This window comes from Sycon ciliatum, chromosome 8 (genome assembly GCF_964019385.1).
Source record: "Sycon ciliatum chromosome 8, ocSycCili1.1, whole genome shotgun sequence".
Lineage (NCBI taxonomy): Eukaryota > Metazoa > Porifera > Calcarea > Leucosolenida > Sycettidae > Sycon > Sycon ciliatum.
Window position 1 is genome coordinate 20,819,459 of NC_088650.1, and position 14,702 is coordinate 20,834,160.

At 45.6% G+C, this 14,702-nt stretch overlaps 2 protein-coding genes across 2 annotated transcripts in view; one reads left to right on the forward strand and one right to left on the reverse strand.

Moving 5' to 3' along the window:
• LOC135822290 (probable ATP-dependent RNA helicase DDX23) overlaps positions 1 to 9,317 on the reverse strand; it is a 34,984-nt gene extending 25,667 nt beyond the window's left edge. The window contains exons 1-7 of the mRNA XM_065335023.1: positions 9,145 to 9,317; positions 6,070 to 6,140; positions 5,159 to 5,600; positions 4,745 to 4,804; positions 3,116 to 3,202; positions 2,518 to 2,566; positions 1,737 to 1,771 (exon numbers count right to left, since the gene is read on the reverse strand). Coding sequence (XP_065191095.1) covers positions 1,737 to 1,771; positions 2,518 to 2,566; positions 3,116 to 3,202; positions 4,745 to 4,804; positions 5,159 to 5,587 — 660 coding nt within the window. The 5' untranslated portion in view covers positions 5,588 to 5,600; positions 6,070 to 6,140; positions 9,145 to 9,317. The remainder of the gene's footprint in view (positions 1 to 1,736; positions 1,772 to 2,517; positions 2,567 to 3,115; positions 3,203 to 4,744; positions 4,805 to 5,158; positions 5,601 to 6,069; positions 6,141 to 9,144) is intronic.
• Positions 9,318 to 9,641: 324 nt separating this feature from the next.
• LOC135822294 (sphingomyelin synthase-related protein 1-like) lies at positions 9,642 to 14,700 on the forward strand. Its single transcript, XM_065335027.1, has 5 exons — positions 9,642 to 10,459; positions 11,552 to 11,804; positions 12,087 to 12,281; positions 13,188 to 13,320; positions 13,877 to 14,700. Exons 1-5 carry the CDS (start codon positions 10,038 to 10,040, stop codon positions 14,227 to 14,229), a joined length of 1,356 nt encoding a protein of 451 aa, XP_065191099.1. The 5' UTR covers positions 9,642 to 10,037; the 3' UTR covers positions 14,230 to 14,700.
• The last annotated feature ends 2 nt before the right edge of the window (positions 14,701 to 14,702 follow it).

Below are 14,702 nucleotides of genomic sequence, written 5' to 3' on the forward strand. Positions count from 1 at the left end.
TCCCTCAAGACACGCCTGCCGCCCACGCTATGCGGAGTTACTTCACCTGTGGGGACAAGGTATGGCGAGGGCGGCCACGGACAACCATCGTGTCCACACTATCCGCGGACCTAGAATCAGCAGGACTGAGGAGTCTGAGGAACTTGGCAGACCTGGAGCACCTGCGGGCCATCGCCGCTGACAGGCCTGCGTGGCGCGAGCTGTGCCAGGGTGTACGCAGTAACTAACGGATGGGACAGAGGCATTGTACAGATCCCGTGCATTTAGCACTTACCATCGACCATGAGCTACAAACCTATCGTCGTTGTCTGTTATTCTTGTTTTATTTTTTTGATCTTTCGAATAGATCCCGTGCATTGAGCACCTATCATCGAACATGAGTTATGTGCCTATCGCCTGCTGTTTTACATTTATTTTTGTTTATTTTTGTTTTCCTCCCTGCCCACTCTGCCTGTCTTCTGGCACATGCGAATACGTGGACTTACTGTTGACGTAAACGCGGACGTGCGTATAATAATAATATACATACAACCGAAAACACAGCTGATTTTAATAGATACGTTTCTCTGGAATGGACTAGAAAATCTTGTTCTCAGCTGCTGTGATGCTAGCTGAACTCCACCAATCAGCCATTTTTCTTATTTAGCACCCAACAAAACCAAACTTCTTATGTAAGGATCGACTGCCACCAACGCTGCTCTTCCTTATACACGTACTGTTGAAGATTTCTGCTCGCCATCAAAGTGGCACAGTGTCAGCTCGGGGCTATATTGTGGTGAGGTCGGTTTCCTTTGAACAAAGGCAGCACGGGCACACGGCCTTGAGGAGGAACTCCTCTGACATTGGCTTGAAAATTCCAACACGGATGCATGGAAGTTAATAATAACTGCTAATTTTCAAGCTTGCACACTATTGCAGACGAATACAGCAGTGAAAAGAATGGGTGTGTGGTAGACGTTCTTAGCAACATGAAAATAACATGCTATTATACTGTAACAGGTTACTAAACATGTATGACGGTGACACCAGTACTGCACAAAAAATTAATATGGCACAAAAGTAAATGTTGGGAAGGCCGTCATGGTCATGTGTTTTTTTTATGATGTATTTACTATTTATTCAGTATTTCTCTCAGGATGTGAAATATGAAATGTCCCAGAAAGTTCAATTTATTTTGGAACGCGATTTCGCGTACATGTAGTGATTTAGCCTACAGTTAGCTCACGAGTTATTTCGTAGGTTGTTTGTTTCTTGCGTTGCACAATGCAAGACAAGAATTTGCACAACGGCACAAGAGTATTGACGTTGACTCTCAAAATGATTCTTGGTCGCATTTTGTTTGTTTCTTCTAAGTTTTGACAAAGGGACGTCATGCTCCGGACATTGTATTTTCGTTTTAGTCTTTTCTCGCATTGTTTCCTTTCATTTCTAAGCCGCGACACCGTCGCGTACTGCGGTACGACGGGTCACGTGCTGCCAACCTACTGCATTCTTTGTTCACCAGTGTTCACGGCTACACTGCATGCATTGTATCATGACTCATAATTATTTTTTTGCTCTGCGCTGAATCCCGTACTAGTGTAGGGCTTTTTCAGAGTTTGTTTTCGATGAGGCTCGGCAAGTTCGGTTCTTCGAAAGGAAGAGAAAGAGTTGTCTTTTTGTTGTTTGCGAAATATCTATTTTACTACCACGAAGTCTTCCCGTTGCGTGTGAGAACCTGCATGACAGTAAAGTACCTCAGCATGACGTTGGTGTCTGTCCCGGCTGTCGTCTGTGATAATCAGCATCAACAAGCACACAGAAACACACAGACAGAGACAGAGACACACAGACGCACACACACGAACACAGAAATATGCCATGGACGATAGCAACAACCAGCTTCTCTGCCCACAGCAAAGGCATGTGAAACATCTATAACACTAATCAGCATGCATTCATTAGTTTGAGGGACCGAAAAGGGAAGAGGTCTGAAGGAAAAATCAGCATAATCGGCTGATACTTTTTTAGTCGACCCAAATAAACAAATTACTACGAAGATGAAATGTTGGTCAAAAGTGATCACAAAACTGTGTGCTGTAACTGTAGTGAACTCCTTACAGGAACACACAAAGGAACGCCCAGCACTCGTGCTGTCATGACAACACAGCAGTGGTACTGTCATGACAATACATATACAGACAAAGGATAGCCCAGCAGCAGAATGGTGGTGACAACACACATACACAATGAAATACTAGTATTCAGGGTACGTGAGAACCATTTTGAGACACTTCACCCTTCCTCACAGTACCACCCAACAGTAGAGTGGCTACTATCCGCACCCCTGGGGACTCGGGCTGTCTCCAGGGGGTTCGGGTGAGGAGAATATCCGGATAAGGGAGCAGTCACACATCCATTTAAACACGCACATTCCCTTATATTTTCATCATTTCTCATTCTCTTCGGCAGTACCATAGGAACCTTTCTTCCCTGTGTCAGGGCCATAGCAAAGTACAGCTAATGTTTGAGACTCACATGACCCTCTTGCTTCATTTTCAAATGTTCTGCGTGCTGATCGCTCTGCCTGTAGGTCACATAAGACATGTCATAGAAATACATGTATGGGGATTAGGTGGTTTGTTGGCTTTCTCACACAATGAAAATGTCGTCCAAAAACAGACCTCCCATGCCACACTAGATATACATGTATGTTTACCAGTTATGGTGATGATGACAGTACATCACAAGGCGGAGGACACACTGTGCAGAACAGTGCTCCTGACCTTACGATATGCTGTCATCATCATACCTGGTCAACTCACAAGAAAGGCTCATATATACCATAGGTAGAAGTTGATAGACGTTACAGCCACTAAAAAAGGGAGAGGACCTGGAAATGGGTGCACTTACATACCTACTGTATAAGCGGTGAAAATGGTTTGAAACGAAATCAGTTGATCTATGGCACAAGCAGTGTACATTCTTGTGATCCATGAAGTACATGACATACATGTACATGGCAAGTAACTGGAATAGAGAGAATCAAAATCAACTAGAATGCCATGAATGTATCCAGTCATGACAGCCAGTCATGGCAATCACACACACAATGGAATAGGTTGTAGTGTCTTACATCAGATGTGGCTCGCTGACGAGCAACTTCTTCTTGTCTCTTCTGCAACGCCAGCTTGGCACGCTCCTCCTTGGTCAGGAAGGTTGGCTGTGTTTAGTCAAGCAGATAACAGCACAACATGCATACACAAACCACATGAATACACACACACACACACACACACACACACCTGTCCTGTCCTGTCCTGTTGACCCACTGCCTTAAAGGTTACGTGGTCCCATTGCGGGAGGAGGGAGAGGAGCAAACACGCCGGTGCCGGGTCAGGTCCCTGGACTGCCGAAATCTCCGAGAGCAGTGCTGACACATTAGTGGAAACTTGGCACGTTCATCCGTTGTTGGGCGGTTCTGGCGAGGTCTACAAGGAGCGGAAGCGGGCTGGCTAGCGATTGAGGTAGGCTGACACCTGTGCACAGCGAGTCCACCCCTGCTACGGTACCATTTCCCACAATCTGCGCATTGACATGCACCACGCTGCTGATGGACTGGCTTGCGACGCTCCGCTGTGCGCTTGTGGCGCTTAAGATCGCTTGGTCTAGAGCAGACCTTTCCACAGGTGGGGCACTCAACGGGGGCTGCTGCGGCCAGTTCCTTATCCTGGTCTTGGTATCTACATCGCCATTCCATGCGAGATGTGTTAGCGGTCTGGTACCAGTTCACAATTTGGTTACACACACACACACACACACACACACACACACACACACACACACACACACTACTACTACTACTACTCCTATTGACAGCTGCCAGAAATGGCCAAGCCGCTCCCCGAAGGGAGGTACTGTCAGAGAGGTTAGGGGAGAGGTAGGCAGTACACACAAACACCCACACACACACACACCCACACACACACACACACACACACGCGTGCACGCACGCACGCACCCACACACACACTACTACTACTACTGTAGCTTGGATGCCACAAGGGCCACACCACTCCGAAAGGAGCCAGAGTCATTGTCAGGAGCAGAAACGGAGATGACGACTCAGGTCACTCTGTCGACGGAACTGACGGCTGCAGCGAGAACAGCGAACACCATACGACGCTCTATCAGACTTGGTTGCTCGATGACCACGGTCACACTTGTGACGTCTGAAACCAGGCACTGACTTGAATTGCCGATTGCATGTCACACACAAGAGAGAAGCTGGGACGTTGAGCGGAATAGGTGATGCCGGCGCGGATGCTTCCGATGGTTCCAGGGGCAAACAATGATGTACACGCAAGCCACCATGCGAGTGAAACCACCTCCTGCATGTACCACACTGCACAGCACCACGCTGATCCTGGATGGGGAGACTTCGCTCTGCGCTACATTTGTGTCTTGCGAGACAACACACACACACACACACCCACACACGCATGTGGAATTTACTTTATGGTACAACTTACTATGTACATTGCAATTATTGCAATCCACAGGCACATGAAAAGTGTGCAGAAAAAGGGGGCTGTGGCAGGTAAGACAAGACCGAGAGGCCAGTTTATTGCTACTTGTACTGGTATTGGCAGTTTCACACACTTCACTATCTTTAACTAATAGTTACTATGTCTAACCATCCGATTTACGCCATGCAGTTCAAATATCTCGAACATAAACAGAGCACATTAACAAATCACCCGACCTTGCTTTGCGCCGCCTTCTCTGCTTCTTTCTTCGCTAGAAGCTCCTCAATGGACACAGGCTAAATACACACAGGAGTATCCACAACCAATGAGAAGAGAGATAATAAAAGCAGCATACAAGCTGAAGCACCATTAGTATCAGCGGAGGAGCAAGTTTCAAAGTCGGAATAAAAATGCTGAACGGTCTCAGCTGGGATAGAGGCCACACCACAACTTTATAATGAAGTATATCTTGTAGGGGAGCATGTAAAGCAAGTGCACTGATGCGGTTACAGACCACAAGGCAGGCGTAGGTCAGAGTGAATTTCTGTTATGAAGAACTTCGGCTGTAAAGAAATAATTTTCCTGCCCATTCGTGTTTGTTGTAAAATCAGGAGTCGACTACTGTATGTTGAAAGTTAGAAATAACCCACCTGCCGAGGTTGTTTGGTTTCTGATTCTTCCGTTTCCTCTTCATCGCCACCATCTGCTCGATGCTTCCTTTTTCTACTACTACGGCTGTCATCATAGTCACGGTCACGGTTTCTATCTCTATCACGGTCTCTGTCTCGGCCATGCTCTCGATCTCTGTCCCGATCCCTTTCTCGATCTCTTTCACGATCCCTATCCCGATCTCTGTCACGATCTCTGTCACGGTCTCGGTCCCTGTCCCTGTCACGCTCTCGATCTCTGTCACGGTCCCTGTCTCGGTCCCTGTCCCGATCTCGGTCTCGTTCTCGCTCCTTCTCTCGTTCGTAGTCACGGTCGCGATCACGGTCCCTTTCCCTTCCTCTGTCTTCATCTCGATCATCTCTGTCATGATCACGATCACGATCGCGGTCACGATCCTTGTCTCGCCCCATGGCGACGCAAGCCCTAAAGAAGAACACATAGAAAACACACAGGTACTGGTAAGGTATATCATCAAACCATGCTTCAAACCATGCTTCAACCACTCACATAGATCATGTAGGTGTGAAGGGCAAGGGTGGGGGGGCACACAACACAAACGCCATGAAAGAAGATGAAAACCAGTTGTCCAAAACAATAGCAAGCTCACCACCTACAGGCCAGTTCTCTATATGATGTACACTAACACACAATGTAATTTCACAAATTTTCAGTGTACTTTTATTTTCGGTACTTTCGATGCATCTGTTTCATACCTAAAATTTCAATACACCGAACAAACACTAACACACATAATCCAATAGGGAACTGCTTCTCTGTACCTTAAAATTTCTGTTCACCTAACCTGGCCTTTTGCCCTCATACCGAAAATATTGAGCACGGACATATTTTGAAATTCGAGTACATGTACATGGAAATAGTACTTAAAACATACTTGTTTACACGCCCAGCTGGTGTGCAGGATGCATCCAATCTCCTTCAGTCACTTGGTTGTCCACGGAAACGCTGCAGAAAAGTTGGAGACAAAACAAGGAGGCGACCACGCATTACAGAGCCATGAATACTTCAAGTAGGATGTACAAATTTGCATTTTGGCTTACTGAAATCTGCAGTAAGAGGGCACCAGTCTTCATAGATCAACCAGCTCCACCACCACACCGGCAGTCATCAACACACTGAAGTAAATACTTTCATGCTGTACAGGCGAGACTCTTACTTCTGGAAAATCGACGAGGAAAAGCATCATGTGCCTTGCTACAACAGCAGTAGACCTGCCAAACAGGCATGTTCAGTACAAGTACAAATACAGTGAAACCTCTAAGGCGACCAATCAAGGGACGAGAAAAAGTGGTCACCTTGGCCAGGTGGTCTTCTCATCCAGGGTCAGTGGATCACGTGACTACATGTATATTCACAGTATACATGATGTGACATAATTATCATTTCGATCAGTGTATCACACTGACACACCTATGCTACTATGCAAGACTTATGAGTCATGTGCCTGGGGGCCTCAGACCTGCCAAGTATCCTGCATGCACCATGTGCATCTACGTTTCCTGCGCTGATGTGTAGATCCTCCATGCATGGTGCAGTGCACAGTGCAATGAGTGGATGTAAATGTACATGTAGCAGTGTGCAAAGCGGTCGCGGGTGGGTGGTCGTCGGTCGCGTTGAGCGAGTGGTCGCCCTATCCGAGCAGTTTTGAATGTGAATGCGTCCGTGACAAGGAAAAGTGGTCGTCAAGGTCGAGTGGTCGCCATATCCGAGTGGTCGCCATTACAGGTTTTACTGTACAACAGCAGCACACCCGCCAAACAGGTATACAAGTACAGTACGGATCGGCTATAGCGTTGGTGTTTGATTTTCGTGAAAATATCACTATAGGCGATATATTACTATAGGCGATATGCATACTTAGGTATGCCTGACAAATGCGTGAATGGTGTCATTCGAATCAGTGCAGCGAGCAGAAGCGTGCTGTGCATGTGACTGTGCAATACGCGCCGGGCAGAGCTACTTCCTGCGGAAGCAAAAACTTCGTGACTTTTTGACATGAGTTTTCAAGGAATGTGTTCTTTTGGAAGAGAAACACTTTTTTATTTTATTTTTTTACTAAGTACACAACCTACTCGTCAGAAGGGGAGAAGACAACAGAGTATACAATGACAAAACAGCAGGGAGAGTAGGGGCTGCAAAGCAAGCCTGTGCTGGTGAGGCAAGCCTTCAACACATTCAATCGACATATCAACAATATCTACAGGATCGATTAGTGGGAGTAGAGTCTCAGTCTGGGTCGCCATCGCTCGACTCATCACCGCTGAAACCGTTCCAAGTGGCAGGTCGATCGACGCGTGATGTCGTATGTCACGGAGAAGCTTCTCCGCGTCCCTGATCGTCTTCGCTGTTACCTGAATGCCTTCTCCAACATCTCGGCAGAGACCACGGTAGCGCTTCAGCGCTGGTACTCATTACTGCCTCCAATATCGCTCGAGGATGCCCCGAAACAACAAGCACAGCCAACGCCAAACATTTCGAATTTTCTCCTAGGGATATCATAGTCGTACCAGCGCTTCCTGGCTGCCGCGATCAGATCTCGCCATGTACGATGTATACTTTTTTTATGATCATCACTATAGCCGATGAAAAATGTATGCAGTAAGATCATTTTGACACAGAAATCGTATCATTATAGCCGATATATTACTATAGCCGATTATTACTATAGCCGATCCGATATGTATAGAAAGGGGTGGTTTACGAAAATGAATTTGAGAATACGATCACTATAAGAGGTATATTACTATAGCCGACAACCCTATAGCCAATCCGCACTGTACAAATACAATAGAAGCACACCTGCCAAACAGGCATATTCAGTACATGTACAAATACAGCAGCAGCACGCCTGCCAAACAGGCCTATTTAGTACATGACTGTACAGATACCAGTGAAAAATAGAAAGTAGTCATGTGGCTTTTACTAACGTCACTCGTACACACCGAACAGGTATTTTCCGTACATTTACAAACGAATACAAATCAGAAAGTGACTGCATCCAAGAGAGGGTGCGGTATTCTAGATATGGGCACATGTTGATGTATACTACCATAGATCCGTGTAGCATTGCTGCAAGGTCCTCTGCCTGTAAAGATCTGCTTCTGCACCCCGGGAAGGTTGTTCTTTTCGGAACACACATTTTCACACTAACACATTAATCCTCTTGTGTACTTGAAGGCATCCATTATAAAAGTAAACGATGCACCACCTGCAGCCTGATTTTCACATCACGACCTTAAGCACTTGCCCTCGGCTCTAACACAACTGACAAGGCACAAGAAGCAGCTTGAGAAACTTCAAACAGTTTGTCCATTGGGTACACATGTATGTATTCAATATGCATGAGTTTGGTATAGTTTCAGCTCAGGTATTCCCCGCAGATAAAATTGCCAAGCTGCTGGCCTGCACACAGAGACCAACATCGCAGTCACATTACAGTACAAAGCGCTGCGTCTACGTCCACGTAAGGAGTTTTTGGTTGGGTGTCATGATGATCCATGTACGGAGTGAAAATGGGAGCAGAGGAAACAGGAAACGTAGACATGGCAGGGAGAGGGGGGTATACAACTTTTTTGGATGAACGTGTGTATCTCCCCCAGTCTTTTTCCAAGCGACCTTGTACGTGCGTTTGAATCTTAGCTGAGGACACTGATTTCCTTCTTCACATATTGGTGAATTTTAAGTTGTGTCTAACTCTCCCAATCGAGAGGAAATCGTGTCATCACACATGGGCTTCCAATACTTTCCTACATTCCAGTGTTTTTCAGAATAAATTACTAGCAATACGTTGCGATCTACGATTAGGAAATCGCGCAACACTGATACAAAAATTACGACGAAGGGTGGAGTGGAATTTGAAGTTATACCAAGAGTCCATAAACATTTATGCACTCTTGGTTATACTGATAAATGTTCATACGTTCGGGTGTTTTCCAGCTTTTCACAATACCTTTTGAAAGACGCGGATATATCTTTGCAGAGCGACCTGGTTACCTCGAAAGATTCCCAGAACCGACCTCGTAGGTGATGAGCTAAATCGTCTTCAGTTCTACCGTGGCTGAAAGGAACCCACTCACATCAACAAAAATACTTTGCTACTTGCAGTCATTGTGTTTTTTGAAACTCGCTATACTACTAGAGAGGTTCTGCATCGTGCAAGCCTTCTTCATTTTCATGCAGAGATTTGAGCGTTCAATAAACGTGTACGGAAGTCACGTGTCGGGCTGCTAAAACTAATACTAGCACCAAAACATGTACGTATCTAGCTTGAAACGCGCAGTTCGGCTTGGATTATACTGAAACGCATCGTACAAGCATGGATTTTGTAAGCTGGATTCAGTTACGTAACTGACTCCCAATAGTGACGTAGTGTCAGGTCAGCGCCGGCGCCGTATCCGACATTTGAAACACTCGATCGATGTATTTCGACAAAGCTGATGAGCAAAGAAAGAGAACGAGCGCGAGCCAGCTGCTTTGTTTCGACACTTGTTGTGTAGCTTCGTTGTCATCATAATAGTCGTAGTCGTAGTAGGTTTCCGTCCGATTTCCACGTGGCGCATGCAGTATCAGCCTCATGCCAGCGCCAATTGATACTGCAGAGAAATTCACTTGAGTTCTTACATCGTCATGTATCAGTGTAGACAAAGGTGAAAATACTGAATAGGACCTATTTCATCAGATTTGGAGTTTGTTGGAAGGTTGCTGTACAACCTTCTCTGAAACAGCAAGCTATTTGAGAAGTGACCTTGATTGTGAGATTGGTCTTTTATCTGTCCTGTGGACTACTGCATTTCTCGGAATCTGGTATTTAGTCCTGTTAATTCAGATTGTTCATTTTGTACGATGGGTGGCGAAACCCCTTCATCCTTGTTGCTCCCCAGCAGCGGTGACGAAGATCACGATGGAGGCAAGTCCCATGCCGCCGGTACAGTTAAATTAGTTGAAGCTACGGATAGTCATTGTCTCCCTGACGAGGTGGAGCTGTGGACTTGCGATCACGTTAGTGAATGGCTGGAGAGAACAAACATGGGGAAGTACTGCGAACTTCTCTGTGTCACTCATTGTGTGGATGGGCCGGTCCTGCTGTCCCTAAAGGAGAAGGACTTGAAAGAACCGCCGCTCTCCATGTGTGTCTTGGGTGATATAAAACGCTTATACAAAGCCATACAAGATTTGCAAAAACGAAGATTATCTGCCGTTACTCCGGATACTGCAAGGCACCTAGGCTTGGCGTATGATGTGAGGTCACGGTCCTGCTCTACAAGGTCAGTGGATTTGCTAGACTACAATATACCGGTATTTGCTTGCGCAGTTGTGCTCAATGAAATCCGACAGTACAAATAAGGTAGCACCCTGCACCAGTGCACAGCCCGATGTTGGCAAGGATGGGGCTGTGGGAATGGTGCACATCCCAACGTTTGCAGGGCTGGGCTACACAGCACCTGGTGCACCATTAAATCACACAATTGGATTTCATTAAGCATCACTGTAGTGGAACACACACTTCCATATTGAAACTTCTTACTGTACATGGATACCAGGAAGCTGTCGCATCAAGGGCCTAGGGAGATGACACAGGCGTCTGGAATGTGACACGATGTGGGTTTCGCTCCCGGATGCCTGTTCCAGTGACAATTCTAGCGTATGTTTTTATCCTTGCATGTAGCATCACTGGTCTGGGTTGTGTTTGGAGTCGGCAAGTAGTGATCGTGTGGTGCAAGACCAGGGAGCCATGAAAATCCATTTTTCATGGCTCCCTAAGGAAATTTCCTTTTCACGGTTCCCAGGTCTTCACCATGGATCATGTACAACTTTTGAACCCAGGGTCGAAACGTGCATTGTTTCAGGTACTATGGTCTCAGGTCGTCTCCCTAGATTCTACTGTTCATGATTTTACATGGACTCGTATCCACATTGCACCGGATTTTCTGAAGTCCATGTTTGCCCAGTACATGTATCCAGAATTTGGTGTGAAAACACTTCCCATCATACTGCGTGGCATGTAGTAGTATTACTATTATTACATGTCATGTACTACTACCACTACCTGCACTTGCGCAAGGTTGTACTGGATGTCATGTTGCACTTACATGCACATGTACCTGTATATTGCCACTATCGAGCGTTGTAGAGTGGCTATATCTTTCCCATAATGTGTGGGATTCAGTGGTTTGCCTTGTCACATTTTCTAAGCCGACACTCTACTGGGCTTAGCTACATGGCTTGACAGTAGTGTTGTCCTCAGATACTCAAGTGTGTGTGTGTCACTGTGTCACTGTGTATGCTTTGTACATTACAAAAGTTCTATATCGAAATTTATGTTATGGCGTTCTTCTATGTTGTCGTGTTTGTTTCAGTGATGACATCTACACAGATGGCGTATCATCCATTCACATACGTAAGCGCCGGCTCAACGCACATGTACCCGACAATACTTCACCGAGAAAAGTCTTGTTCACCATGTTGTATGGATGGTTTGTCATATTCTTGACGGCATTCACCATGACCATTGTTCATTCACGTGTACCGGATATGACTACGTATCGGCCGCTTCCTGACATTGCTCTTGATAACATTCCACATATCCCATGGGCTTTCCAGGTCTCTGAGGTGAGTTCAAAGTTGTTGACTCTCTTTGCTGGCATCACACGGTATTGCTGTGTGCCTTGTCACTGTGGGTCCTCTGTGAATGAAAGGTGAATATCAGTTTTGATATGCTTGTTCAGGTATTAGCATTTGAGTTCATGCTAAGGATGATGCTTTAGCTCAGAGAATACATCGTTCCATGTAAAGGTTTTGTTTTACAGCTCTGTTGTAATCAACGTGCTGTTGTGTTCTCTTCATTAGTTTGAGGGATATTTAGAAGTTGTTTCCTTTTGTTGTATCTTGCAGGCCATTGCAGTGTTCTTTTCACTGACCTTGGTCTCCATCCTGCTCTTCCACAAGCATCGGCTTCTAATCATGTGCCGTCTGTTCAGTCTGCTTGGCACTGTGTTCTTGTTGAGATGTTGCACTTTGTTTGTAACATCACTCTCGGTGCCTGGTGACCACCTAAAGTGCAAGCCGCTCAAGTTTGACTCCTATGAGGTAAGACCCAGTGATACGAATAGTGCTGGATTCTTGTGCGTACTAGTAATGCTGTGTACAGTGGATGCTCATCAATCATGCATGCGTGTAGTAGGACTTGCATCCACATTGCTGATGTAGTATTGTTAGTGCATTGAAACCTATCCACGTTGACCCACTCCAAAGCTTGGGTGCTCTCCATACACTGGTCTTTGTACACACATGTTCAGACACGGATATGGAATGCTGGCTGATGATTCCCAGTGTGTGTGTGTGTGAACCTTTTGAAAGTTAGTTACGCCAAAACAGCCTCTAGTCTCCTATTTTTCTTGTATACCACTCTGCACCCTGGCACATTGAGCACTTTTTCGCGTATAAATCTGTTGCTTTTAAAGCATGACCTTTGTACACGCATGACGTATAAGTATGTGTTGTAGCATGGTCGAAGAGGGCGTGAGATCAACAGTTTCTAAAGACAAGTGTTCTCTTCTTGCAGTGGTAGCTAAATACAGGTGTTATGGCTTATGATATGCCTCAAAGGGCTCGTGCTTGGGTTGTTTGAGTGTGTTACAATAGACGTGGTTAGCATTTACCGTTCACGCTAAATTCAACGGTACTCGCACCCAACACCCAAAATACCGTCGGCGTGGTATCGTTTGGACGATAGAAAGCTCTGTTTAGCGGGAGAACGGAACGGTAAGATTTCGACTCGGGTTGCGTCACAAGTCGATCGTCGTGTCAAAAACCAAAATGCTAACCAGTGTCTTGAAAACACACAAACAACGTTACAGGCCGACGGTCGAAGTTAGCATGAACGGTAAAATGCTAACCATGTCTAATGACTAGTAAACACTACTTAACGGTGCTGCCACTACTGTGTTGCTGCTGCTGCTCGTGGTGTGGCTCTTTGGCATTGCTTGTCTCCAGGAGATACTGTGGCGTTCTATGGAGATCACCAGTGGCTTTGGCATGTCATTGACTGGAGTGCATACATGCGGTGACTACATGTTTAGTGGGCACACAGCCGTACTCACTATGCTGAATCTAGCAATTACGGAATGTAAGTTGCACTGAAGAGGCTTCTTTCTCTGGCCGAATTCATGTTCCTGTCTGACTGCATCACTCAAGCACCATGAACACTGTTCTGTGCGCTGGAACTCACTGCTGCTTTGCTCCGGATGCTTGTGTGGGGTTGGGAGGGGGGGGGGGGGGCTACCACGGAACTCATCACACTCTATTTTACCGGTTATAAGTCGACCTTTTATGGCCAAAATAAATAAATAAAAAGGGGTAGTCGACTTACAACCTAGGTTTAACTTCCGTGGGGGGGGTCGACTTATAACTGGTCAAATACTATATGTTTGCCATGTAAACTTACTTTGGGTTCAGGCAACGCGTAATTAGTTCGGTTATGATTCTTATGAATATACTAGTAGCTGCTTGTAGAACCCTGGCCGGCACTGTTGCTCGGATGGTTAAGAAAGTACTGTCTTTACTTCAATTTATTTGGCTGATGCTGCTTCACGAGTATTGCTTGTCTCCATCTTACATTGTTACTTTGTTAGTGACTTTCTCTTCCTGGTTTCAATGCTGTTCTGCCTCCATCAATCATACAGATACACCTCGTCGCTGGCGAACACTGCACATGACGACATGGATTATGAACATTTTTGGAATTTTCTTCATTCTCGCCGCACATGAACACTACAGCATCGATGTGGTCATTGCGTTTGTCATCACGTCCCGTCTATTCCTCTATTACCATGCGCTGGCTAACTCCAGGGCTCTTATGGCAGGTGACCAGCATCGATTGCGCGAGTGGTTTCCACTGTTTACTTTTGTGGAGGAACACTGGAATGGCGAACGTGTCCCCAACGTCTACAGTAATCCAGTCGAGGACTTGAGGATATACATCAAAGAGCGTTTTTTCGCATCTCGTTCATCAGGCACTCCAAGGAAAATTAAGTGATCTTTACTTGCAATACGAACTATTCTTTAAACTTGAGATATCCGCATAGAATATGTTTGTGACGTTAGGCCCTGTTGTCTTTTGGTCCGAACCAGCTTGATGTTCAGTAGGACACCTCTAGTACTAACTTATTTTTATTCCGAAACTTTACTCTATTGCATCGGCCCTGCTATTCTAACGCAAGCCGTTTTATTTAAGCTTCTCCTGGCTGGTTTTGTGCTGGAATCACAACAGCCGGAGCCTAGTACTGTATGTGTATTTCTATTTGCTATTCTACTGTTGAACCAAGTTTTAATCCACTTTTTATTATTCCAAATTCTCCATGTCACGTTTAGCTCACTCAGTAAGTACAATTTACAGGGTCAGTTGCCATCAAGTTTGCATGTACATAATTATGCATACTACGACAAGCATGTCAATGTGCAAAACATACCGGTGCTTTATATTTGGGGAATATATTGCGGACTTTTACG